Source organism: Cnephaeus nilssonii (assembly GCF_951640355.1).
Source record: "Cnephaeus nilssonii genome assembly, chromosome: 14".
Taxonomy (NCBI): Eukaryota; Metazoa; Chordata; class Mammalia; order Chiroptera; family Vespertilionidae; genus Cnephaeus; species Cnephaeus nilssonii.
This window is the reverse complement of record NC_137085.1, coordinates 21,020,166-21,047,070: the sequence shown is the minus strand read 5'-3', so window position 1 is coordinate 21,047,070 and position 26,905 is coordinate 21,020,166. Positions and strand designations below refer to the sequence as shown.

Below are 26,905 nucleotides of genomic sequence, written 5' to 3'. Positions count from 1 at the left end.
GGCACTTTGGCTGTGTCCAACTCTTGGCTACCATGAATAATGCTGCAATGAATATAGGCGTGCATATATCTTTGCGTATGAATGATTTCTAGTTTTTCAGGTATATTCCCAGGAGTGGGGTTGTATGGCAGCTCTATTTTTAATTTTTTGAGGAGTCTCCAGACTGCTTTCCATAATGGTTGTACCAGTCTACATTCCCACCCGCAGTGAATGAGGGTTCCCTTTTTTCCACAACCTCTCCCACACTTGTTGTTGCTTGTCTTGTTGATAATGGCCACTCTAACTGGTGTAAGGTGGTAATTCATTGTAGTTTTAATTTGCGTTTCCTGATTGCCAGTGAGGTTGAACATCTTTTCATTTATCTCTTGGCTGTTTGTCTGTCTTCTTGGGAGAGGTATATTTTCAGGTCCTCTGCCCACTTTTCTGTTCAAGAGTCTTTACCAGCTCTACATGCCGGTTAAATAACTCCAACCTCTCGTTCCCCATGCCCCTCCTGGGCTCCGTTTCCGCAGGACCAGACCCTATTTGTCCTTCAAAGCCACGTGCTGATGGCTTCGCTCCCATGATGCTTCTCATAACGTCCCTGGTAGGAGTCCGCTCTCCCTCTGAAATCCCACCGTGCTGTGCGCTGCCTCCCCTGGGGACATGGGGTCCATTCTGCCAGAAAGGAAGCTCATTAGGTTTAGGGTTTTGTCCTGCTCATGTTTCTATTCTCACCATCTGGCACAGGGCCGCTTCCTTCCTAGAGTAGACGTTCCTGCAAATGTAAAATGAAAGTTAGTTGTGTCCTGTAAATAGTCATTGCAACAGTGTAAAGCAGTAAATCAAGATTTGAGTTTTTTTCCCTGACTCCAGAGCCCCATTGTCTTCTGGCCACTCTGCCCACAACAGACAGAGATGCCCGTGGGCATTCGCTCCTTTCTTTGAGCGCTCACGTTAGGGTGTGTTGTAGTCCTCTCCCCTGATGCCCTAGGAGCCCGTGAAATACACAATCTGGTGTGACCTTTGTGTCTGTCAGCTTCCTAACACGCAACCGATAAAACATTGGTGGTGATCAAACAAACCATTCATAAAAAGCTAATGAATCCAGAGGGATATTGAGTCGCTTTCCAAGGTAAAATTTGGACCATTGAGTTGAATCTAAATGAGCCCATGAAATGTGTGTCACGTGTCCTTGGGTTGGCACATGGGTGTGAAAGCTCGGGAGTAAAATTCAGATCTAGAAACATTGGGGACGTTGCTGGGGCCCTGTATTTGGAAAACAGACTACGGGATCTTGGTTGATGCCTGTGTGTTTTTGGTGTTTGCCAGCACATGGACATACCGCTTGGTTTCCTGTACTTCCTTGTCATTTTTTTCACGTGAAGGGTGGTGGGGAGCAGACAAGGTAGCCGATTGAGTTCCCATCTTCCCTTCCCCTGGGTGGGGCCGTAATCTATTCCAGCTGTAAGAGTAGTGCATTCATTAGAAACTGAATTTCTTTTCTTTTTTTGTAGAGAGAGTGGAAGGGATGGGGAGAGACAGAGAGAGAAACATCGATGTGAGAGAGACACATCAATTGGTTGCCTCCTTCAGTGGCCTCAACCAGGGCCATGGTGGAACCTGCAACTGAGGTACATGCTCTTGACTGGAATCGAACCCGAATCAGTCCAAATGCTTTTTAAAAAAAATATATATTTCTTTACTGATTTCAGAGAGGAAGGGAGAGGGAGAGAGAGATAGAAACATCATTGATGAGAGAGAATCATTGACCGGCTGCCTCCTGCACACCCCCTACTGGGGATCGAGCCCACAACCTGGGCATGTGCCTTTGGCCGGAATCAAACCGGGACCCTTCAGTCCATAGGCTGATGCTCTATCCACTGAGCCAAACGGACTAGGGCAGGCACTGAATTTCAAAGGGACAGTTCCAACCTCCTAGTAAAACCCAGAGGAGAAAAGGCCCTACACTGGTGTTTTCTACTTAACAAAACAAAGTGTGGAATCATGGTCTGCTGCAGTTTGTCGTCAACGGGGTCGTGCTGCTGGTTGTTTTTTTCGCCGTGGAAATTCACTTATACTCAGCTGCTTTCCCCTCTGCGAGAGAGCTGGTCGGGCTATGGGTGCGGTTTATGGCACAGAAAAGGTAAAAATGTGCGGCCTCTCTCTCGCCTCCAGTGGCTGTCCGTTTTGCCATCAGAATAAATTCTGCGCTCAGCATGGAAGGCTGGTATTTGGGCCCCACGCTTCTCTGGGATCATTCTCACCCTCCTTCCCTCCTGTGGACTGCGCTGCAGCCACGCCGATGCCCTGTCCCTACAGTACGGTCCTGCCTGCTCTTCCTTCTTCCCGATCACGCTTCTCCACTGCACCCTCCTCCCTGCTCCATGCACTTGACCGATGCCTACTTGTCCTTGGAAACGGGAATCCCGTCTCCTCCAGAGGCCCTCCCTGGTCTTCCTGTCTGGCCCGGGAGGGGGGGGGGGTTCCTTTTTGCTCCTGCAGATCTTTGAACTCCTTTTGGGATCATAGCACTGATCACACTCTGTTGTAACTGTCTGTCTGTCCATCTCCCCCGAGACCACCGGTCCTGAAGGCAGAGGCCATCGTTTAACTTTTGGGTTACCTTGCACGCCACGGGCAGTGAGACGGGTTCTTGGAGGGACTGCATCTGGTCTTGAGTGCTGGTGTTGATGGTGCCACACACTGGCCACGGCAGCCACAAGGCCGAGACACGCATAGACTTCCAAGGCAGGTGTAAGGCATAGGCCCTGCGGGTTCTCACGCTGAGCATTGGGGAAATGCTTCACGCTCGGCTGCGTTTAACCAGTTAACTGCCACGCGTCCAAAACGGAAACCATCCTTGCCTCTATAGACGCTTATGGCGTACACAAGGCTAAATGCCCTCATCCGTCATGAACTAAAATCCAACAATCCGTGCAAAGCCCTCAGAGGTAGTGGGGAAAACCAGACAGTCGGCCAGTACATATCCGATCAGGTGGTGAGACGTGCTATCGAGAGAAAGAGAACAAGGGGAAGGGGAGGCAAGGACAGGGCTGCAGGAGCAGGTGGGGTGGGAGAGGGTCATTGAGATGGGGTGATTGAACTACCAGTCGGATACCCAGTTACCTTGCTCGGAAGCTGGAGGTGATCTTGAAAGAGATTTAAAGGGAAATGCTGTAGACCTCAGAATGATTGCCCACAAAAGCCCGTAAAGTTTGAGAATTGAATGTGCTCTCACCAGCCCTCTTGTAGCAGGTTGACTTGGGGCCGTTCTGCGCATTGTTACCCAACAAAATGGAGGTGACTCATTGAATCCGGGGTGTCATTCGGGTCGAGCCTGAGTCCCGGTCTCCCAGCCAGTCCCCTCCCCTTTGCAGCCACCTCCACTTGCGGGATAAGCTGGCGCGCTGTTGCCAGAAGTAGCAGTGCAGTTGGCTTTGCCCAGAATCAATCAGTCAAACACTAGCTGCCGCGCACCTGCCGCGAGCCTGGCGCCGGGAGGAACGCTCGCGGCATCTGTTCCGAGCAGCGTCAGGGACGCCGCGCCTCTCCATCCTGCTGTCCGGCCAAGGGACCAAGTTCTTTCATCTGTAGGAAACGCAAACCCCAAAAGGCAATTTATAATTCGGTGCAAAATCGTACGGCGTCGGCCTGAACACCTGTGGCGCTGAGACCCTTCCGGCACCCCCTGTGCGCCAGGCCCTGTGCTTCACACCTGGTCTCCTGGGCTTCCCGCAGCACCTGGGGAGCTGCCCGTGGTGCCGTCTCCATTCTACAGGTGCGGAACCAGAGGTCTGCTTCGCTGCGAGTCTCCACAGGGTGAGGAGGAGAGCTGAGAAATCGCCTGTGTCCCTGCCTGTGTCGTGGGACGTCATATTTCCATTGCTTAAGGGCCGGGTGAAGGTCAGCGAGTGACCTTGTAAAAAGCACCTGACAGTTGCTAGTCGTAGACCTGGCTGAGACAGCAGGAGGTGAACCTGGACCCCACTTCCCGACCCCTCTGGCTTCCTGGAGGCCTAGGCCCTACACCTGAGCCCAGTGCCGCTGAGCGGTATTCCTGTGGGTGAGTTTGGAGTAAGAACTGCCCCAAAGGAAGCACCTAGTGCAGTGATTCTCAGTGGTGTGCCGCAAGCATTTTTAAAACATGCAGTACCCGACTATTGAGTCAGGGGCACTGACTTCTTGGAGATTGTCAAGTGAAAAAATGACGGTAGCCAACACAACAATAGCCATCTGGTGTTAATGAATCAAAATTATACTTTTTTTTTTGTCAGATTGGCAAAATATATAATACTAGAGGCCTGATGCAGGAGTAGACCTTCTCTCCCCCCCCCCCCCCCGCACTGGCTTCTCTCGGGGACCCGGGACCCGGGCTTCCCTCACTGCCGTGGCTTCATCCGGAAGGATGTCCGGTCTAATTAGCGCTAATTAGCATATTACGCTGCTATTATCATAGATATTTTTAGGTGTGCTGCAGCATTTTAGTAATTAGTTTATGTGTGCCGTGAGAGGAAAAGATTGAAATCGCTGATGTCGTGTTTAATGGTGATTAAAAATATAGCTTAACCCTTTGCCAGAATCTTCTTACACTGCATGGGAATGGGTGAAAAGGAAAGGAAAAAGGGTCCGCGACCCACTGGGTTTGTTGGTTCAGAGACTCCCGCTGCAGGGGGACAGTTTTAGAGAAACTCGGCTTTGAAGCGTGGCTGTTTGTTCCCGATCCTGACCGACCATCGCCTTTCCCATCTGCTTCCCATGTCATCACTTTGAGCTGTCTGTGTGTCTAAGTATACATGCGTGCCTTCATATGTGTTCTTTCCTCCTGATTGTCTGATCTTTCAGAAATCTCTACAGTGACCCCCTATCTGGGCCCTCACTGCACTACCATCGTGCACCGTGTGCTGTCGCCATCTCCTTGCAGTCCGTAGGCATCTCCCTTCCGGTTGGGTCTTGAGGAGGAAGCACTGTGGCCTTGGCCGTGGCTTCTGAGCTCCAGCTATCACCTGAAGTTGCTGGCAGGCTCTCTACGGTTGAGGCCAAGTCACTGATATAAAGAGGCCTTTGTACTCAACGGTTTGCCCTGGATTGTCAGTGCGGGAAAGACATCTATACAGTCTAAACAAACAGCAGGAAACCTTACTTCCTCATCACTTGATTCAAAAGAGTCACAGGTGAATTAAGCATTTGGTATTGTAAGAGCGTCTCAATTAACAATGGCACATGCCACCGAGCTTCCTCCCAAAAAACGTTAGAAAAAGGCACCACACATTCACTTGTGTCCCTACAAGTCTCCAGCCTGTGTTACGGAGGATATTTAAGAACAGGCACTTTGGGGTCCAAATACTGTTTAGTTCAGAGGGATGGGGGTGATTGAACTACCAGTCGGATACCCAGTTACCTAATAGTTCAGAGGGAGTAGACCTACAATGCTCACTAGTGACTGTGGCCGGACAGGGCCGTGTTTTGGAAAGGGGGCGCTGCAGGAGCCCTGGGCATGTTGTGTTTCTCCATTGCCGGGCTGGGCGATGTGAAGCATCACTGCTTTTGAGCCGCAACAGGTGGTTCTGCAGAATGGATGGTCCGAACACTACAGACCCGGGATGAGTGCTTTTCTGACGGAGGGAAACGGGCAAAACATTTTATCCGGTGAGAGTGCAGTGCTAAACATCTGAAAGGAATCCGCAAGGACCTTCTCGTAGTCACCAGGGCTCCATACTCACGGCCTTAGGAGATGACTAAAGAAGTCCTGGTGCATTCAGGTACACGGCACCTGTTACACCTGTGCATTGCACAAGCCCCTGTGCCTACCAGTGGGTACAAGAAGGAGGGAGGGACAGTTGCATATGGAAATTTCTAACGTAGCTACCGGATGCCTAATATCCATTTAAGAGTTGATTCAGGGTCAAAACCAGAAATTACGTTTTTGGCTTTTTTGGATGGCCAGGGGTTATGAATGTTGTTCTGTTCGGATTCTCAAATGTTCTAGAAGCCATTCTCCAGGCAATTTAAAAAGTGGGTCAATGTTTCAGTGGGAAGGCTCTCTTAACCTCAGCATCCAAAGAGAGAGAGAGCGAGGGCTTGGTTAGTTAGGTTTTCCTTTTAAATCTGGGTTTTCCAGAGCACTTTTTTTCCTGTTTGAACTCTTTGGATCTGTGGAATATGTTTATTGACCACATGTTTTGGGCTAGGCCCTGAGCTAAGTTCTGGGGGATGTGAACTTCTAAAGTTACACATGGCCCGGCTAGTGTAATTCTCAGTTGGTTGAGCATCGTCCCATGCACCAGGAGGTAACCAGTTCGGTTCCAGGTCAGGGCACATGCTCAGGGTGCAGACTCAGTCTCCAGTGGGGGGGCAGGCAGGAGGCAGCCGATCAGTGTTTCTCTCTCATCCATGTTTCTGTCTCTCCCTTCTCCTCTCTCTAAAATCAATTTTAAAAAAATTAAATAAATCAATGGAATGAAAAGTTACATGTGGATGGATAGATGGGTGTCCTGCTTGCAAAAGATCATAGTCTGGTGGAGGTAAAATAAATAGGCCCCACAGCAGCATGATGGGAACGCGTGGGGGAGCTCAGAGAGGGACTGAATGCGCATCTGGAAAGATCAGAGATCTCCGTAGTGGTTGTGAATTTGAACTGATAAGTTTTGAAAGATGATAAGCGTTTGCCAGGCTGAAAAGTAGAAGAAAGGCCTCGCGACAATGTGCAAAGCGGCCGTGAACGGAAGCACCCGGGGTGCCGTCCGGAGCTTTCCCCGTGGCCGTGGCCGTGGTCAGCGCAGCGTGGGAGCGGTGTGGGTGTGGAGTGGGGCTGGGGCAGGGAAGATGGAGAGCCACCAGGGCTCAGCTTGGGTGGGTCCCACCCTCACATTTGCTTTTAGAAAAGAAAGGAATCTTAAGGGCGAAGAAACTTGGAATTAGAAAGCCAGTTGGGAAGGCTGTGCCGTGGGGTCCACCGCAGGCAGCCGCAGGGGCCCGGACAAGAGCAGTGCAGCGAATGGTGTGTGGTTTGCATTAAGCTTCTCAGGAGGTTGGACCAAGAGGGCTTCCCCCACTGACTGTAGAACAAGAAATGGGTCAAGGATCTGATCTGATTTCATTGGCTGGTGGATGGTGATGCTATTGGGGAAAAAGTAGAGAGAGACAAATGGGCTTGTCCCCACATACAGGACCCAATGAATCGCAGGTCCAGGAATCCTCTTTGTCCTAGGGCAGACTTGCCTGCATCCCCCCCCCAAATACAGGGAGAACGAGAACACGAAGCTTCATAAAACAGGCCTTTGAGAGACCCTTTCAATGAACTTAAATCTACGATGGGACACTCATCTCAACAAGAGCGCCTGCCGTGCTGCGTGTGTGTCATTTTGAAGACTAACATTTTGTTTGGTTTGGGGGGTTTCCTCATCTGTTCCCTGATCCTACGGCAAGGTTTTGTTTTCACTCATCAGAATGACAGGAAGTTTTTAGTGTGTGTTTCCTTCAAGCTTGGCCTCAGCCTTATTTTCAGGATTAGGCGTTTGTTTTCCCATTGGCTTCCATGACAACCAAGCCCAGAATTCCTATATATAGTTGCCCAGTGCCCATTGTCCCCCTGGCCATTGTATCATAATCTCGTGCATCCAGGCCAGAGAACTCCACTGATGACACGAGACAAGGCGGTGCCAGAGTCCTTGGCCTGGAGAATTTCAAGGCATAATCAGGAGGAGGAAATAAAATAACATGGCTGCCTCTAGAGATTTATGTTCCCTTCAGACACTGTCCAGAAGGAGTTGGAATGGCTTGTGATCCATAGCTTCGCTTCTAATATAAATTTCCTTTTGGAATGTCCCACGGAGAGAAGAGGACACGTTGAGACTCTTTGACGGAAATACTTGGAAAGTTGCATTGGTGATTTGTTCTTGGTGGTTTTCTTGTGCGCGCCAGACTCGGCTCTGTGTTAATAGCACACGGGGAACAACAGGTATCTTGAGAAAGAGAATTCAATCGAGTTTCAGAGGAATTCAGATAGAACCTAAGAAATCTTTTTATTTAAAAACGGCTTGAGTGTGAATCATCTTGACAGCAGTATGCTACATACTATTTTCATAACCTAAGATAGATAGATAGATAGATAGATAGATAGATAGGACTGGAGATTAAAAAAAAAAAAGTTGTCCACAACCCAGCAAATCTATTCTTTAGTAACCTGATGAAAGAACCATGAGTCTCGGAGGCTATATAAAGCACAGAAGGTACTGTTCCTGTCCATCTAAAATGTAAGCTCCGTTTTTGTTGTTCGTTTTCACTGATATATCCAAAGCGCTCAGAAGTGCCTGGCATATAGAAGGCTGCAGTAAATACTTTCTGAATTAGTAAAAAATGGGGGCAAACATACAGATAGATACAGTAGAAACTCTCTTATTTGAAGAGGCCTACAGTTTCTCCGTTACGTTTGAAAGCCTCTCCATCCAGGGAATTCTTTTTAAAATGCCTTAAGCATGTTATTTGCATTGAAAATGTAAGTATGTTTATTCGCCTGTATTATGTGATGTAGGGTCATGTGTGTGTGTGTTGGAGTCTGGGTCCTTGGGTTGGATTTTCTCTTTAGCCTCTCGCATAAACCACAGTCACCTACACTGATTCGTATGCTGCTTCCAGTTTCCGCATTGTTTAAGTGGAATGATAATTTAGACATTCATGGAACAATCTGAGAGAAGAGTCCTCTTAGACTTTTATGTTCTCCTCAGTCTCTCACAGTTGGTCTTGCCAAAACATCATTTGACAGTAATTTTTTTTAGCAACTTGACTTTTCAAAGCATTCAATGTAGCTTTCATAGAAATGACACCTTTTATACCTACATTTCATCATTGTAGATGATATTAATTAAATTGAAGAAGCTCAGTAGCAAATATAACTGGTACAAAGAAGTTTGGGAAGAAGTAAAACTGATTCCTTTTTTGTTGTTGTTAATCTACACCTGAGGCTGTTTTTTCCATTGATTCTCAGATAGAGTGGAAGAGAGGAGGCAGCGGGGCAGGGGGAGTGGTGGAGGGAGAGGGAGGAAGAGAGAAACATCTATGTGAGAGAGACACATCAATTGGTTGACTCCCACAATGTGCACTGACCAGGCCGGGGATGGAATCTGCAACCCAGGTACATGCCCTTGACTGTGACCTCTCAGTGCTCAGGCTAATGCTCTAACCACGTAGCAACACCAGCCAGGGCAAAACTGATTCTTGATAGCATTAACTCAACTGCTGGAAGCAGAAGTGGATGGGCCTGCTCAGAGACCCACACGCCAGCAGGGACACTGTCAGCATGGTCTTTTGTGGTCAGGATGTTTGAAGGTCGAAGGCATAGATCTGGCCAAGGTGGTGGAGGTTGCTTAAGAGAAGGTGTCAGTCTCATGTGAGGTTTAAGGAGATGAGGGTGAGCATCACAAGGCGCGCGTGTGGGCCAGCACGGAGGACAGCAGAGTTCTTTCTGGCTTGCTGGGGAACATCTTCACAGGATAGGTGACGTTTCAGCTGAGTTTTGAAGGGTGGCTAGGAACCTGCCAGGCAAAAAGCAGAGGACGAGCTCCAGGCAGCCCTGATCACGGCCTCCCGGCGATGGCACGTGTAGAAGGTGCAAGAAATCGGGAGCTGGCTGGACATGTGAGACTGGACAGGTGGCCTAGGACCAGGCTGAAGGGCTGTATGTGCAGAGAGCAGGACAGGAGACTTTAATGCTTGAGCACCGAGGCATAATCATATCCTAATCGTAAAGGTATGTGTTAGACGTCTTTGATGTGTATGCGGGCTAACCTAGAATAGACCTCAGAGGAAGGAGGACCAGTTAGGCGGCTGTTAGAGTCACCCATCTGGGATCTGAGGATCTGAAGGAACAATGGGAAGGGAAGGCCGGGGACCGGAGAGGAAATGATGGGGGGGGTCATGCATATGTCTCTAGAACGAGATAGCTGGTTAAGTGTGCTGCTGCGGGAGACGTGTGACACTCTAAAGGAAGTGCTGAGCCATTCGCAGACGTAAAAGGTGATGTGTGGGCAAAGACGTGACAGTGTTCAGTGCGTGGAGTGTAAGGAGCCCATCAGCCATAAAGCTCGAAAGGGTTTCAGCTTCGGATGCAGGCGCGGACCATCTCTCTGCGTTTCCCACGGCAGCAGGATCCTCTGACTTGTCACTGCAGACACCTGGGCCCCTGTCACAGGCACGAAAACTCTTAGACCATTCCTGTTCTCTGCTGAAGTTCATTAGCAGCTGTGTGATGGAAGTTACGCGGCATTCCAGAATTCTCCTGGCGAATGGCTGGAGTATGCCTTTAGCTGCCCTCTTGTCATTGTCGGTGCGCTGTGCTCAGACTTTCTGTAATTTCTCCACTAGAAACGGTGGGCTGCAATCCCAGCTCATTCGGCTCTCACTCCCTCCCCCACCCCCATGCTTTGGCCGTAGACAGTGTTTGGTTAAATTATCCACAGGTAATATTCTCTTTCGGATTCCTTACACCACCAGCCTTTAGTTGCCAAATCGCCTGCTTTTCTGAAGAGAACTGCCGTCTATGCATTCTTCTGAACTTGCTATGCTGTTTTAGAACTTGAAGGTTTAAAAGTCTCCCTTCTGCAGCCTACGGCACCCTCTGATGTACACAACGTTTTGTTCATACTCATCCTCGGGTCTTCATTTCTTCTCTGTGTAGGAATTGAGTTCCTTTTTAGTCGTTGTGATGAGAATGTAGTTGTTTTAATATCTGTTTATGATTTAAGGTGGAGATATGGAGAATTGAACGTTTAAGTATCTTCATGTCTAGTGTTGATTCATTAGGTAACACGCTGACCAATACAGTTAATTTACTCATGGACACTTGGGTGCTCTTGACCTCGTCCCTCCATCCCCCTCATGCCCACGTTCCGTCATGTCACCAGGTGCCACTGCTTTTTCTTTCTCCTCCACCAGCTCTTGACAGACGTCTCTCCTAAGACTTTTTTTTTCATTGTATCACAACCAGTTATTTACACATCTGTCTGAGACAGGGAGTTGCTTGAAGTCCGTGGCCAGGTCTGACTGCCCCAGAACAGTTGACTTGGATGCTCAGTAAAAATTTGCTGAGTGAATGGGTGTAATTTAAATCATTTGCCCCCTGACCACCTCTAAAATGGGCTTGCCTAACATCCCTTTTTGTCTTTTTTTTCCCCCTCCTGGCACTTGATTCACGCTGACCAGAGAACCTGTTTCCCAAGACTGCACAGAAATCTAGCCCAAACAGAGCGAACTGTGGTTGCCGGCACCCAGGCCCCGCTGCTACCTCTCCACCGTCACACACGGCCGCAGGCGGTGGAGAATGGGGCCTCCTGTGTGGCTTCCTTTCTGGACCACTGGGTGCACAGGGCGCCGTCCTCTGTGGCTCCCACAACGTACTGCCCAGCTGATGCTGACTCTTCCGCGTGTCTTCCTCCGTCTTGCTGTAGTTAGACCCTCCTGTTACTTCGGTTCATTGGTTCTCTGGGCCTCTCTTATTCCTTCAGTTGGTGGAGTAGGTTTGCTAGATGTGGAGCAGGCCTGTATTTTCCTAGCCGCCGGCCGCTCTGCGCTCTCCCTGGTAGATCCGAGTTCCTAGACGGCACCCCTCACGTCTTCTCTGACTTTGAACTCGGAGAGCCAGCACGTGGCCTGGCGCCAGAGGGTGTTGCCGAGATGGTCACAGAATCAGAATATCGAAGAAAGCTTCCCTCTGCCGTGCTCCTCTCCTTCCAGGGTTCACGGTGTGTCTGTCACTTGCCTTTATAAAGTCACATTTCCTTTAGTAGTCAGTCTGTACTGGCCAATTTCTGGAGAAAAAAGAAAAAAGAAAACCTTCAAATTGGTTTTGGTGGGTGTTCTGAGGAGCTGGGATTAGAGCAAGAAATGTCCCATTTCTCCGGGAAGATGCCGAGGTGAGAGGGCGGGAGGCCTCATCCGGACTCAGCCCTCCCCTGGTTTGAAGTCCTGGGCTGTCCAAGCCCAGCCTGAAGCACCCCTCTCCCGTCTGCACTCCTGTGCCTTTCCTTTCCCAGCCAGACCCCAGCCGACGACTTTAGAGCATTGTTTTTCTAGGGCAATTGATCACGCATCTCACTACTACGTGCCAGTGGGCCGGTGGACACCCAGTTCTGGGTACTGTGCCTCAGGCTTGTAGAAATGTCTCCTGTGTGATCCCCCACCCCACTCCACACACCTTTTTAAAAAAATATAAATCATTTTGAAATTTTGAATGTTTCTCTTTCCCACAAATCTTACTGTGTTTACCCCCATGTGCTGTAAACTACTTGTTTTAGTGTTTTCTTTCATATTTAGTTTAATCTTATTTTTCATCTATTTGGTTATCATTTTTATCTATTCTAATGTTATTTCCTCACCTATTTCAGCCTTTCCGCCACCTTCTCTCTCTGCCCTCTCTCCTGTGTGTGTATTGATGGCAGGGCTCTCAGATATTCTTCCTCGTTCTTCTGACCTGCATCACGGGACCCCCCACCCACCATTGGGTACAGATGCCTAATAGACAAGACTCAGACTTTAGAGTCGGACAGATGTTTGTACAAATTCTACCTCTGGCCTTAGCGGATTTGGCTCAGTGGATAGAGGGTTGGTCCGCGGACTGAAGGGTCCTGGGTTGCGGGCTTTGAGATCAGTGGAATATGCAATGGACCCTGGAGAGAATAACGGGCTACGTCTGAGGAGACATGTCTGTGGACAGTGGACAGCGTCCTGGCCCCTCCTTGGCCTCGCGGGTCACAGAACTTTTCTTCTGAGGAGCTAAGAGGGAGCCAGGACAAGCACCGCCGGGAGGGACAGGCTTGCCGGGGTGCCGGTGGGACCGTGCGGCGCCCGCAGCTCCAGCCTTGTTAACGAGAGAGGCGGGGTGCGTTTTGTGCTTCATTGTAGGCGCTTTAAGCAGAGACTGGTCTTGAGGGTTTAAATAGGAAACCTCTCGAACAGTCCCTGAAATGGTAAACAAGCCTGCTATTGAGAGGAAGAATGAGAAGTTGACAATTGCATTGTTGTGATCCTGAGTGGGTTCATCGGCGAGGTCGAGGACTAGAGAAAAGGGAGATGAAAGAATCGGGCAGAATGAATTCAGTGTGTCCTGTCTTCCCTCTACACCTGGTAAGGAACCCAGGGAGGCTCCGGCATTGTTCACGTTTCCTTTTGTTTCATTTCTGCGCGTCTGGCAGGTTCGTGTTCCATTTCCGAAGGGCTTTTTCTCAGTCGTGAGGAGCACAGATTGGGGGTGGGGAGCAGGGCGAGAAAGGAAGAGCGTGTCTTAGTGTTTCGAAGGCAGGAGATGCCTTCCCAGTAAGCGAGGCCGCTCTGGTTTTGTTTTGGGGAACGAAGAGGCCAGCGGGATGGACGGGTTTGGAGAACCCTCCTCATCTGCCGGGGGACCGTGCTCTGGAGCAGGAAGCGTCCGTCTAACGGGGAGGAGGCCGGCGCAGCCCTGTCCCCGCTCCCTGCTTCCTGAAAGGCTGTCAGGGAAGAGCCGGGTGTGTGCTTTTGAGGAAAGTTCCGCTGAAATTCACCTGCGCGGTCGCCCTGGGCTGCACCTTCCGCGGCCGCGGTGAATTCCCAGCCTCAACGTATAACGCTGCGTGTTGGGAAAAGGTTCAAGACCTTTCTCTTACTTTCTCTCTTTTTTTCAAAGCAATTATTTTATTATTATTATTATTAATTCAAAGAAGAAACTCCGATTTTCCCAGCCATTGAGGCTGCATCTCTCCGCCCCGGGCCTTGGAGGCTCCTGGGGTTGAGATTGGTGCCTGTCATTCTCATCCGAATGGCGAACTTCAAAACCCCTTCCAGGGAAACCTGTTTGCATTTCATTTTAATGGGATTTATGAATAAATCCCCATCTCCATGCTGACTCAGCTCTACACATCCATTCCAGGGGAGCACTGTTGGATTTTTGTATTTTAAAATTTAAGTCACTCGACTGTGAAGGTAAAACATTTTTATATTGGCGAGCGCCGTGTGCCAGAGCGCTTCTGCTGAAGGCTTTTTTTGGGGGGAGGGGAAGGTTTGAATGATTCCGGGCTGCAGAGCGGGGGATATTGCATCACCTCCTTACCTGCCTCGCCCACGTCGGGTCCCGGGCTCGTGGTGCGGTTTATCTGTCTCACCTACGAGGACGGGCGTCCTGCACAGCCTGTGGCCATGCTGCGGTTCCCTTCACGGAAAACAGTTCCCTTTCTTCCTTCACCTTGAAACCTTTAACCTCGGAGTTTTCTTGTCACGTGGGCTGGGCCCTCCAGGTCAGAGGGAAGGGAGTGACGCTTCCTCCCTCCCCGCCTTTCCCCAGAGAAGGGCTGAGGGTAAATGAAGATGAAGGAGGAGCTCGTTGCCCTCCCCTTAAAAGGCGTCCGCGGAACAAATGTCCGGGGTTTCCGAGCGTCACCCCACTGTGTTCTCTGTGTCCGTGTCATGTCCCCCGTCTGTCCACAGACTCGTCCTACTCGGAGCCTCCAGATGTGCAGCAGCAGCTGAACCACTACCAGTCGGCCGCGCTGGCGAGGAACAACAGCCGCGTCAGCCCCGTGCCGCTCTCCGGCGCCGCCGGGGAGCAGAAAGCCGAGGCGGTGCTCCACTGCGAATTCTGTGAATTCTCCTCGGGCTACATCCAGAGCATCCGGCGCCACTACAGGGACAAGCATGGCGGGAAGAAGCTCTTCAAGTGCAAGGACTGCTCTTTTTACACGGGCTTTAAGTAAGTGGCGTGAAGGACAGCCTCGCAGAACGAGGCGGCGGCACCTGCTCCGCCCCTCACCACACGCTCCTCACCACACGCTCCTTACACTCTCCTACCTGGAGCTCAAGGGAGGCCCTGCCTGGGGAGTGGAGGGGGGGCGTGATGCAGGGGTTGGGACCAGTCTGTGCCACGAAAGCCTAGTTCCAGAAGACTGCTTTGGGGGGTGTGGGAGGGATGAAGAGCTGTGTCAGAACAAACGAGTTTAAAAGTCAAAGCATCCCAACGTGGACACCCCGTGCAGGAGGCAGCCGATCAATGATTCTCTCTCATCACTGATGTTTCTGTCTCCCTCTCCCTCTCTCTCTGAAATCAATTTAAAAATATACTTTTAAAAAATTGTGAACTTTCCAGAAGGCTGAAGCGGAGGCAGCAGTCCTATTCCGCCTTCGGGCTGTACCTCGGCTCTGAGTGTAGCTTACCGATTGGCCAGGTCTTGCTTCCTCACCCACTTGCCCGCCCCCTTACCTGTGAAGAGTCCTGAGACAGGCGGTCAGTCACCCATCTTTACAGCAGTCCCTCTCCTTCCAGGCGTGATGAGAAAGGCGTTCTCGTGGGGATTTTGTTGTAATGGTTTCCGTAAACAATCTCTCATTTTCCAGAATCAAGTGTTGTAGGTAGGCTCATAGAAATGGAAACCAGAGGGAGGGGAATCTAGTCAATAATACTGTAAGTTTGTGTAGTGACAGACAATTACTAGAAGTAGTGGGGTGGTCATATTATAAGGTATAAAAATGTGAAATCACTATATGGTACACCTGAAACTAGTATAACTAATCTCTATCAACTATACTTAAAGAAAGAAGAATAAAGTACTTAGGAGAAACCCATTTCTTTTTATACTAACTTTGAATCCAGCCAAGGGGCAAAATTCCCAAAAAGGAGTGACTACTGCGCGACCACGGTCCGTTGTTGGGTGGGCGACCCAGGAGCTCCTGGTCGGCAACCCTGAGCGTCGGCAGTGGTCTGGGCCCTCGAGCAAGGGCGTCGTCCCGGGAAGCCCGTGGCCAGGTCGCCGGCAGGGGGTGTGCGTGCGAGTGAAACGGTCCCTTGTCACGCTGATGGCCTGTCTGTCCCCCGCCTCTCCCCCAGATCTGCCTTTACTATGCACGTGGAAGCCGGGCACTCGGCCGTTCCCGAGGAGGGCCCCAAAGACCTCCGCTGTCCCCTCTGCCTCTATCACACCAAATACAAGCGCAACATGATCGACCACATCGTGCTGCACCGAGGTAACCTCCCGACTCGGCTTTCGGGGCAGGGGAGGTGGCATAGGGTGCCCTGTCACAGGGGCAGGGGCAGGGGTGGCATTCTAGGGATTTTAATAAGGAATTTCTCATTTTCAAGAATAAAGTGTTCGGTTTCTGTTTAGGGATGGGAGATGGGTGAAAGGGGGAGGGGACTGTAGTCAATAATATTGTGATAAGGTTGCATGATGACGGATGATTGGTTACTGGAGTCAGTGGGGTGATCAGAGTGCAAGGTATAAAAATGTTGAATCACTATATCGTACACCTGTACTGTTAACTAGTATAACGAATGTGGGTCAACTATACTTAAAAAAAAAAAGAATGACGTATTTGGGGGAATCCGTTTCTTTTTCTACTAAGTTTGAATCCAGGCAAGTGGCGCCCCGGCAAGCTGGGAGAAGCAGCGCGGGAACATTTAGGCAGGACGGCTTGGCCCGAGGGGTCCCGCCTGGGGTTCCGCCTCAGTCACCTGGCTTCTGGTCCCTGGGCCCATGTGTCACGGAGGCTCTGTGCCCCCTCAGAGCGTGGGAGGGGCCGTGGGTAGTGCTGCTGCCGAGCAGACAGGAACGGTGAGACCTCACCTCTGCAGTTGACTCCCTCTTTCCCCATTCCGCCACCTGGCAGGGTCAGAGCTGCAAACTCAAGGAAGGGGGACACGGAGCGAGATAAGGAAGGGGGGGGGGCGCAGAACGAGATGAAATGCTAGAGATGAAACGCTAATGGGGGACGCGGTTGGCCATCCCAACTCAGAATGCAGCTCAGTGGGAGGCTGGTCTTGTTGGGTGTCTGTCTTGCTGAGTGGGGCTGATCTCGGCACAAGATGTGGCTCTCTCTGTATCTGGGCCCCCCTCCCCACCCCCACCCCCGGCTCCCTGGATGAGTAAACACCTTTGGCCTCTGGGGCCTGCGTTAAGACTAAGACGTCTTTCTGAAGCCTCGGTGAATTAAAATACTTGCAACGAAAGGCAAGAAAAACAACTGCTGAACTGGTCCTGAGACGGAGCTACTGCTGCCAGAATCGAACTTTCCTTAGCTTTTCGCCCAGACAAATGGGTGTGTTTAGATAGGGAGGAAAGGAAGAGAGAATCCGTTTCGCTGCCGGGAAATCTGAATGGGAAATGCTCCTGGTTTGTGTTGGCTGTGGCGGGAGAGCGTACTGCTCACTCACGCATCCGGCAGGCATTCGTTCTTTGCTGGTTACACGCCACGCTGTGCTGGGCCCTTCGGGTACGATGGGGCCTGTAAGACCCAGCGCCTGCCTTCCTGGAGGAGGTGAGGCGTGCGTGAGTATGGATAAGGTAGTGAGTGACGGGTGTCTTGGGAGATTCACGGTGGCCGATAGGCTTCTGTTTGGGGTCCAGGAAGGTGGAGCGGGTGGCTTTCAAACAGCCATGATTACATTTCAGGAGGTAGTGAAGACTTAAGGTGAGGTCTGTTCGCTTCCTGGGTGACTTACGACAACAAAAGAGTTTCTCTCACCCTTCTGGAGCCTAGAAGTCTGAGATCGAGGTTTCCCGGGCTGTGCTCTCCCTGAAGGCTCCAAAGCAGCGGTCGCCAACCGGTGGTCCCCGAACCACTGGTGATCCATGCGGTCCGAAAGGTTGGCGACCGCTGCTCTGAAGGAACCCCTCCTTGGCGCTGGCTTCGGGCGGCTCCTGCGTCCCCTGCCTTGAGCTGCGTCATGCCAGTCTCTGCCTCCGTCTGCACAGGCCTTCTTCCCCGTGGGGCCCTCTGTGCCGCTGACTGAACGCTCACTGGGTGCTAGCTTTGTGTTAAGCTCTTGGGACACAGCCACGACGAGTCAGGCAAGGCTCGTGCACTGCGGGAACTTGAACTTGAATGGAATGGGAGGAGCGGCGATGAACAAAGGGATAGTTTCCTGAGTCTATTTCCATTAAATTTATGGCCATTGGAAGCAGGATGCCTCATGCGTAGCTCTGCCTATATGTACCTTGGGCACCTGCAGTGGACAGATTGAATTATGGGATGAAACACAGAGTTTTGGGGTTTTTTGTTTGTTTGTTTGTTTTTTGCCAAATACTTGCATTATAGTTATGGAGCTGTGTGATTTGCCAACACTGCTCTCCAGTTGGCATGTGAGCATCAAGTTTCTGTTTCCCAGCCTGTAACCCCAGTACCTACACAGACACTGAATTTAACCGAAACTTGTAGGTGGGTGTCTTTTTGGACCAGAACTAATCTCCCCTAATTTATCCGATCAGTGTCATTTTTATTGAGGGGGAAAAAATGTACAGTGAGATGGCCAATCTTCCATCTTATTCAGCGAAATTACATGTTCCCTTCCATCCCCATCAAATGTGTTTGCCTGTTCAAACCGCACTCTCTGGCTGGGGTGGGGACCTGGCTCACATAACTTCTCACCAGTAGCTGTTGTGCTTATGTTTATGTGTCTCGATATGGTTATGTTAGGGCAGTGATGGGCAACCTTTTGAGCTTGGTGTGTCAAACTTCGCCAAAAAACTGAGCATAACTCGGGTAGTGTGTCACTTTGAGGAAAAAACATTATTTCGCAAATGTTTCATCCTCAGGAGCAGCAAATGTTTCATCCTCGGCATGCGGCCACCTCAGCGGCCGCGTGTCATCAGAAATGGCTACACGTGTCAGTGCTGACACGTGTGTCATAGGTTCGCCATCACTGTGTTAGGGGATGATGTCGCTGTAGTTCATCCTCACCTGATATTTTTCCTTTGCTTTTGTAGAGAGAGAGTGGAAGGGAAGGAGAAAGGGAGGGAGGGAGAGGGGTAGAGAGAGAGAGAAACATCAATATGAGAGACACATGCATTGGTTGCCTCCTGAACACACCCTGACCAGGGCGGGGATCAGACCTGCCACCCAGGTACGTGCCCTTGACCAGGAATCGAACCCGAAACCCTTCGGTCTGTGGACTGACGCTCTGACTACTGAGCAACACTGGCCAGGGCAGGGGATGATTTTTTTAAAAGAATCTTTCGTTACATTCCTAACAGCTTTCTAGAACTCCCCCTTGTTGCCTTTTGGTTGCGAGGGATAATGGGTGGGCCTTTGGTCTGGGCGCTCCGGTGTGCGATGGTTTACGGAGTGTGTTGGAGCGGATGACTTCCCGGTCTCTCCCTGCTGCCCTTGGACTTGGCACGCTGCGGGCGGAAACCCCGGCGAGTGGTCTGCCTTTCAGGAGGAATTTTTACTCGGGGATGCTGGACTCCACCGGGAGCTGGTTGTCGCTGTTTTGAGCAGAAGGGACCCCACTTTGTAGCGGCAGCTCTGCAGGCTTGTCCACGGAGCGCCACGGCAGCTGGCAGCACACCCCTCCCGGTCCCGCATCACCCCGGCACCCACGCGCCCCACGTGCGCGTCTCTGAGGTCAGCCTCTCGGGGTCTGTCTGGCTGCAGCACCAGACGTGAGGAGGGGATGCGAGACACGATCTGTCTTGCAGTCGGACCGCTGAAGTCATAATATTTTCGCAGCCAGCGCTGGAAGCCAGTCACAATGAGTGTGATTCAGGCCCGGTTTCTTACCCAGGGTGACTCGGAGAGGTGTGAAGTCAAGAAAGGCCCACCGTTGTCGCTGCCCCGGCAGAAAAAAAGCCCCCAGCGCCGAGCTTCTGCAGCCAAGATGGGCTCAGTCCCTGAAACACCTAGAAATGGTCCCGCCTCTAACTTTATGTCCTCCACTCGCCTCGGTAATGAATAACCTCATTCAGAAAACGCCGTCGCTCATTGCCCGCCTTTCAGAATCTCTCCTGTTTGTGCTTTTTCATCTCCGTCATGTGAGCTGTGGTTTTTTTTTTAAAGAAAAAGCTAACAGTTTTCTAAAAGTGATGCTAGTGAAAATCCATGTAACGAAGAGCCTTGGGGTGTGGGCCACGTCTTAGTTTGGAGTGGGGAGCCCTACCTTTCAGGGTAAGCAAGCAGGGAACGTCCCTTCTAGCAAATCCAGAGGATGTCGGAAAGAAATTCAGATAGAAGTGGCTGCCTCAGACACCGACAGCGCTTGCCTTTTTACACGGTTAGGAATGAGAGGCTTCTACGTTGGCTGCATGCGGATGGGATGTTCCCTGTGCTTGGGGGTGAAGGGGGAGGGCGCCGGCCAAGGTCAGGAGGCCTGGGCTCCCAGGTCACAACTTGGACTGAACCAGGGGAGGGACTCGGAGGAGGTAGCGGACAGGTCGGTTCTCCGGTTCCCCGTGTGTACACCGAAGATAAGAGAACGGACTCCGCAGAGTGTTAGGAGAATGAAAAGTAGCGGTGGGGGCAGAGGGCCTAACCGCACTCCAAACGCGGGGAGCACTTCATGAATCGCAGCGGTCGTTCGCCTTAATCACCGTTACTCAAACTCCCCGGCATTGTTCCGCGTGCTCAGGGCTGCGTAAAATTCACTCGGGCACACAGGGCAAAACGAGACACTGCAAAGAAAACGCACCGGAGTGGTAGAGGAATTCAAACAGAGGCCTGTGAAAACAAGTTGAAAGGACCGATTCTTTACGGGGGAGAAGGGAAGCCTGGATGGTGCCTGGGCGAACGTCTGCAAGGTGTCGGACATCGTCCTATGGAAAACATAACCGTCCGCTGAGGCCGACAGACCAGGCCCCACGGCACAGGCCCGAGCCCGAGGATGGAAGTGGAAGAAATGACAGAATGTAAGTTAGGAACAAACGCAGAGGGAGCAAGGGGGGTGCAGTCTGGAGGAAGGTGCCAGAAAAGCCCACGTCAGCACTGCCTGCGACCCCGAGTGGAAGCATCCCCTCCCCTCCCGTGTGCTGGTCCCCCTGGTTCCGCCTGCACCCCTTCTGCCTCTGTGGGCACCAGCTTGCTCATGGAACATGGCCACTCATGTCGGACCCAGAGCAGCTGGCATTAGTGCTTGGCCTGGTGCCCAGAGCAGCGGTTCTGAACCAGGGTCCGCCTTGCCTCCTTGGGGAGCATTCTGGGTTGTCACACGTGAGGAGGAGGGAGTGCTGCTGGCATCTGGTGAGTCGGGGCCGGGCATGCTGATCGCCATCCTGCGATGCTCAGGACAGCCCCTACGACAAGGAATTATCGGCCCCAACATGTCAGGCCTGCTACTCGTGAGAAGCTGTGGGTGAGAGGAGCTAAGCATCATCAGATGGGCTCTCTTTTTTTAAAAAATATATTTTATTGATTTTTTACAGAGAGGAAGGGACAGGGATAGAGAGTTAGAAACATCGATGAGGGAGAAACATTGATCAGCTGCCTCCTGCACACCCCCTACTGGGTATGTGCCCGCAACCAAGGTACATGCCCTTGACCGGAATCGAACCTGGGACCTTTCAGTCCGCAGGCCGATGCTCTATCCACTGAGCCGGATGGGCTCCCTTAAAGCTCCTGGTTTATGCCAAAGCGTTTTCTCCTTCCTTTACACCAAACCGCGGAGCTGAATGGTTAGAAGGCTGGTAAACATTTGCCCTTCTAGGAAAATGTGTGGATTGCATCGTAATCATGTGTTTCTCAGCTGTCTGCTGTCCTTTGGTTTAAAAAATACTTATATTTCTAAATGAGTGGCTGACTCTTTGCTTCAGGAAATTAACACGTGCATCAGAGCTCCGGGGAGGTCACAGACCCCACCTCCCAGCTCCCTCTGCCCAGCTTCTCTGCTGGCCAATTAGTCGCTGCACTCACAGATCCTACGGCAGCGCTTGCCCTGCAGTGAGGATGTGATGGCTGAGAGTCAAGCACAGCACAGGGTGGGGGAAATCTCCCCGGGCGCCCAACACACCCCAACAGCAAAGGGAGGGCTCCCCCGGTGAGTCCCGCCAGCGCACCAAATACTGGCACTCGGGGAACCTCGCTGCTCAGTGGCTCTGAGGATAAAGCACGCTTTCTTGACTTAATAATACGTCGCTGTTTCTAAATAACGTAAGTATATGTTGTGTGCGTCCATTTGTAAACCTACAGACAGCCTTCCGAAATCCAGACAGCGTGAAAGCACACGCTATATTTGATCCTTGCATAAATAGCACAGATTTTAATTTCATCCCAGGCATGGGTTTCTGGCGCGCGTGCCGATGCTCTGGGCAGACTGGTGTGAAATTTAATTTGAGCAGTTAAACACGAGGGCGCGGAGTGCAACGTAAACAAGCACGCACGCGTTTCCAGCCCTGCAGCGTTTGGATGTTCCCGGGGAAAGCACCCAAATCCTCTTCTTTTATTCCCCCCCACACACACACCCTTGTGACAGTCAGATTAGGGATTGAAAAGGCACAAATCCTCCGCATCTCCCACGCCGCCGCCCCCTCCGCCCGCAGGTTGCCCGCAGCCTTTCCATTTTGTGAGCGCTTCACAGCTGGAGTTGGAGTTTCGGTGAATGAAAGTGTACTACGGGCTTCTTTGTTTTCAGATTTGATGTTAGACTAGACATGCCATTGGTTTCAGGGGAAGGAGAACATGTAGGAAGGGGAACAGGAGTGGAATTGGAGATGATGGGGGTGCAGCTCCCAGCGTGGCCGATGTCAGTGTCTGTGGGTTTTGAAGTTTCCAGCTCTGTCCCTCACCTTACTCATTTGTACGAAATGGGAGTAACTCGAGCCTCGTTGAGTTGCTAGGAAGGCGCACAGTGGTGGCGCAGAGGTGCTTGGGGATGTCTGTGTCCTGCCCCCTTAAAGACATCACATGGGAGAAGTAGGAATCGGTTGCTGTCGATCATCATCAATGCTGGTAGAAACGGCCGCCACTTCCCACCTCTTATCCCTCCTTCCCTCACCTCCATTCTGAGCCTAACAAGCACCGTCCAGCCTGCCCACCCCTGCTTGTAGACCATTCCGGATAGTAATACACAAAGAGTTTTTGGTCTCAGGAAACACGGTTTGTGTCGAGGAATACGTTCGTTCAGAAGATGGAGGGGAGGGGCGTCTGTGTGTGCGGTTCACGGGCTGAAAGTCGTAAGAAGTAGCTAATTGAAGGGGCGAGTTTCCTCTCATGTTGCCGTCAGTAACGATCCCCATCTTCCCATTCACCCTCTCCCCACAGAAGAGCGCGTGGTCCCCATTGAGGTGTGCCGGTCCAAGCTGTCCAAGTACTTGCAGGGAGTGGTCTTCCGCTGCGATAAGTGTACCTTCACCTGCTCCAGTGACGAGAGCCTCCAGCAACACATAGAAAAGCACAATGAACTGAAACCGTACAAATGCCAGCTCTGCTACTACGAGGCCAAGCACACGGAGGAACTGGACAGCCACCTTCGGGACGAGCATAAGGTACCTGCCGGGACTTCCTGCCTCCCTCCCTCCCTCCCACCCTCAGCAGACCTGTGCGCGGGCCGAGCCGGGCGGGGCTGCTGAATGCAGTCACACCCGCTGCGTGCAAGGCAGACGTGAACTGAAGTCATGTTTACAGGGCGGTTCGGTTTCTTTCTATCAGAAAAGAAATGTAAGGTCATTATAGATGGAGTAAGAAAAATCACCCATAAGGCTACCACCCAAATCCAACTGCTTAACATTGTGGTCTCTCTTATGCCCACTTTTCTTTTATTTTCATCAGCTATTTTCAACCTTTTTCGTCTCATGGGACCCATAAACTAATTACTAAAATTCTGCGGAACACCAAAATATATTTTTTGCCGATCTGACACACAAAAAAAAGGTATTTGATTCATTCACACCAGATGGCTATTGTGTTGGCTGTTGTCATTTTTTATTTGACAGTCTAAGTGAAAAGAGGTCAGTGCCCTGACTAAGTAGTCAGGTATTGCATGTTTTAAACATTCTTGCAGCACACCGGTTGAAAATTGCTGATTTACCCTTTTTTTTTTTTTTTTTTTTTTTACTTAACAATTTAACATGAGTATTTTTCCATATTATTTTAAACATAGTATCTCAAAGGTTGACCAACTTTTCCTGTAAAGGGCCAGATAGTAGTTACTGTAGACTTTGTGGGCCAGACCGTCTCTGTGGCAACTCTGCCCTTGTAGCAAAAAAGCCACCATAGATAAGACCTCCATGAATGGGCGTGGTCATGTTCTAATAAAACTTTATTTACAAACGGGCCGCAGGCTGTGAACCCAGGGTTGCAGGCCCCTCCTCTGCCCGGTGGCCGTGTCCCTCGGTTGTGTGGGCTGTTTCTAATACTGTGCTAACTACGAAGCTTTTTCCAGGGCCCCCCAATTCATCTGTAAACACTAGACGGACTGTGAGATGCGTGTGCTATTTGGGGAGTGGGATCGATGACCAGGTTCATGCAGGAAGTAAAATAAAAGGTTTGGAGGGGGGATCGCTTTCAAAAGGGCTGCTGCTCAGAGGGTACCGGGATGCAGCACAGCTTCCTCACTTCTCACGGGGCCTATTTTTTCACCTCAGGGATGGAGACGGTTGTTTCTGGCTCTGTGCGTTGCCAAGTGCAGGGGGCGCTATGATGTGTATTTGTTTCTGGAAAGAGCCTGTTGAAAGGCTTTCTAATTAACCAAGAAATCCACAGCCTCTAGTGAGTGTGTTCTTAGGGCACAAGGAGAAGCACTTGCGCTGTTGCTTCCTTCTCCCCCGCTCGGTGTCCTCACCGTGGAAATCCAGCCCGAGCCCTCTCCCCTGGCCTTGCACAACCACACTACAGTAAAGACTTCAGTCTGAGTCATATGCACCCAAGGGTTAGGATTTTCCTGGCAGGGTGTTGAGAGAGAAGGCTGACCTTTATCGCCCAGCCACAGTTTAATGATTTTTATGGTAACTTTTTTGCATTCATTTTCTAATGTGTCTGCCCAAACATGAAAGCAGAGAAGAAATGCCTGAATTACCGCACTTAAAAACTTTAATATCCTCTCTTAGTCCAACTTCCTGGGGCATTTCTGCCCCCAAACTCAACGGAAAATCACTTACTGATTTCAAACCCAGCTCTCAAATTTATGTCCATGTATCTTATTTATGTAACCACCTCGCATCTTTTTATTTATTATTTTCTAGAGGCCTGGTGCACGAAATTCGTGCACGGGGGGGGGGGGGGCGGGTGTTCCCCTCAGCCCAGCCTGAACCCTCTCCAATCCGGGACCCCTCAGGGGATGTCCGACTGCCGGTTTAGGCCCGATCCCAGGGATTTGACATCCCTCTCACAATCCTGGACCGCTGGCTCCTAATTGCTTACCTGCCTGCCTGCCTGGTTGCCCCTAACTGCCCCCCCCCCCGCTGGCCTGATCACCCCTCACTGCCTCTGCGTGCCAACCTGATCGCTCCTAACTGCCCCCCCTGCTGGCCTGGTCACCCCTAACTGCCCCCGCTGCTGGCCAGGTTGCCCCCAACTGCCCCCTCCCTGCCAGCCTGATTGCCCCCAACTGTCCCCCCTGCCAGTCTGGTTGCCCCTCACAGCCCCCCCTCCCACCCCTGCCGACCTGGTTGCCCCATGCAGCCTGCTGTTCAGTCGTTTGGTTGTTCCTCACTAACCCCCCTGCCGGCCTGGTCATAGGCAGCCATCTTGTGAGGACGTGAGGGTTAATTTGCATATTACCTCTTTATTATATAGGATTGTGTTCAAAACTTCAGGCTGGTAGTTTTAGGCTAGAGCAAGCCAGGATGATCATTCTTCCCTAGTTGTTGCAGGGTAGCCTGTGAGTCACTGGGGAAATCCCGGCGTTAGAAGCCATGCAGATGTGCAACCAGAGGCTTCCTGCGCAGGCGAGCAAGGCCGGGCTTGGGCATCGGCACCCGGGAACTGGGTTGCTCAGGAAAACCGGCCTCGTTTAGAGCGTTTGGAGCCAAACAGACCTGGGTTTGAGTCTTGTCTCCACTATTGACTATAACTTAGGCAAGTGACTAACATTTCTGTGTCTGGTTTGTGATTTCTAAATGGGAATCGTGACACCTTTCTCGGCAGTTTTGTAAGATTAAAGGAAGTCCTGGTATTTCCCACATTTTGTGATCCATGATGTTCTTCAGTGTGTCTGTGAGCTGATTTGTGTTCAAGTAGAACAATGGTTGTACGTGTCACAAAGGCAGTTACGATCCTGAAGACCTAACGTGTATGATAAAATCACTGATGATACCTTGCATTTCAGACACGACTTTGATGTTATATGTTCAATTGCCAAGTTATGTTCTTTAGTTTTACTCTTTCTTGTGCTTGACCAGCTTATTAAGTCCGCTGAACACCTAATTGATGCCACAGAATTGCCGCTTTCACACGGCTAATGATTTTCATCTTTGTCTCAATTGCCATTAAGTTTATGAGACTCCTGCTTATTACTGATGGCAGCACTATCTTTTTCCCATTTCTATTCCTTCTTTTCTTAATGATAAGTGCAAAATGCAGTTCACATTTTTAAAATAATTATCCAACACTATTTTATAAACAAAGATAGCAGTGCTGCTGAAATAGAATTTTTGACTGGCAGGCATTTATGCACTATTAAAAATAGTCATTCATTAGGGTGAAGGATATACAAAAATCTGATTTCAGCATTCATGAAACAGGTGTAGGAGTCTCAGTGTACAATGTACTGAAGAGACGTTTGCTAATAATTCAGGTACAAAAGTCAAGGACCATAAGACAAGAACAAGAAATTAAAGGCATAAGAATTGGAAAGAAAATAAAATGTTTTTGTTCACAATGTGATCTTTGTAGTAGAAAATCCTAAGTAATACACTTAAAAGTTACTAGAATATTAATGAGTTTAGCAAAATTGCAAGATATAAGGTCAATAAACAAAAATCAATGCTATTTCTATATGCTGATGATGGAAAATCTGAAAATGAATTTTTAAACAGGTCAATTTCATTGCTAATACATCAAAAAGAATAAAATACTTAATAAATTTTAACACAAGAAGTGTGAAAGCTGAAAACTACAAAATATCATTGAGAGAAATAAAAGGACTAAGTTAATGCAATATATACCATATTCATGGACTAGACTCAATATTGTTAAGTCTTCCCAAATTGATCTACATATTACATATTCAATGTAATCTCTGTCAAAATCTCAGTAGGCTTTGTCC

General features: G+C 50.3%; 1 protein-coding gene across 12 annotated transcripts in view; it reads left to right on the top strand.

Moving 5' to 3' along the window:
* Window positions 1-26,905, top strand: part of ZNF462 (zinc finger protein 462) — a 136,273-nt gene that overhangs the window by 90,797 nt on the left and 18,571 nt on the right. For all 12 annotated transcript variants that reach the window (XR_013814456.1, XM_079789804.1, XM_079789812.1 and 9 more), the window contains 3 exons: window positions 14,431-14,692; window positions 15,824-15,960; window positions 22,963-23,186. Coding sequence is in view for 11 of the 12 variants with exons in the window: in XM_079789804.1 (XP_079645930.1) it covers window positions 14,431-14,692; window positions 15,824-15,960; window positions 22,963-23,186 (623 nt within the window). In the remaining variant the exon portion in view is untranslated. The remainder of the gene's footprint in view (window positions 1-14,430; window positions 14,693-15,823; window positions 15,961-22,962; window positions 23,187-26,905) is intronic.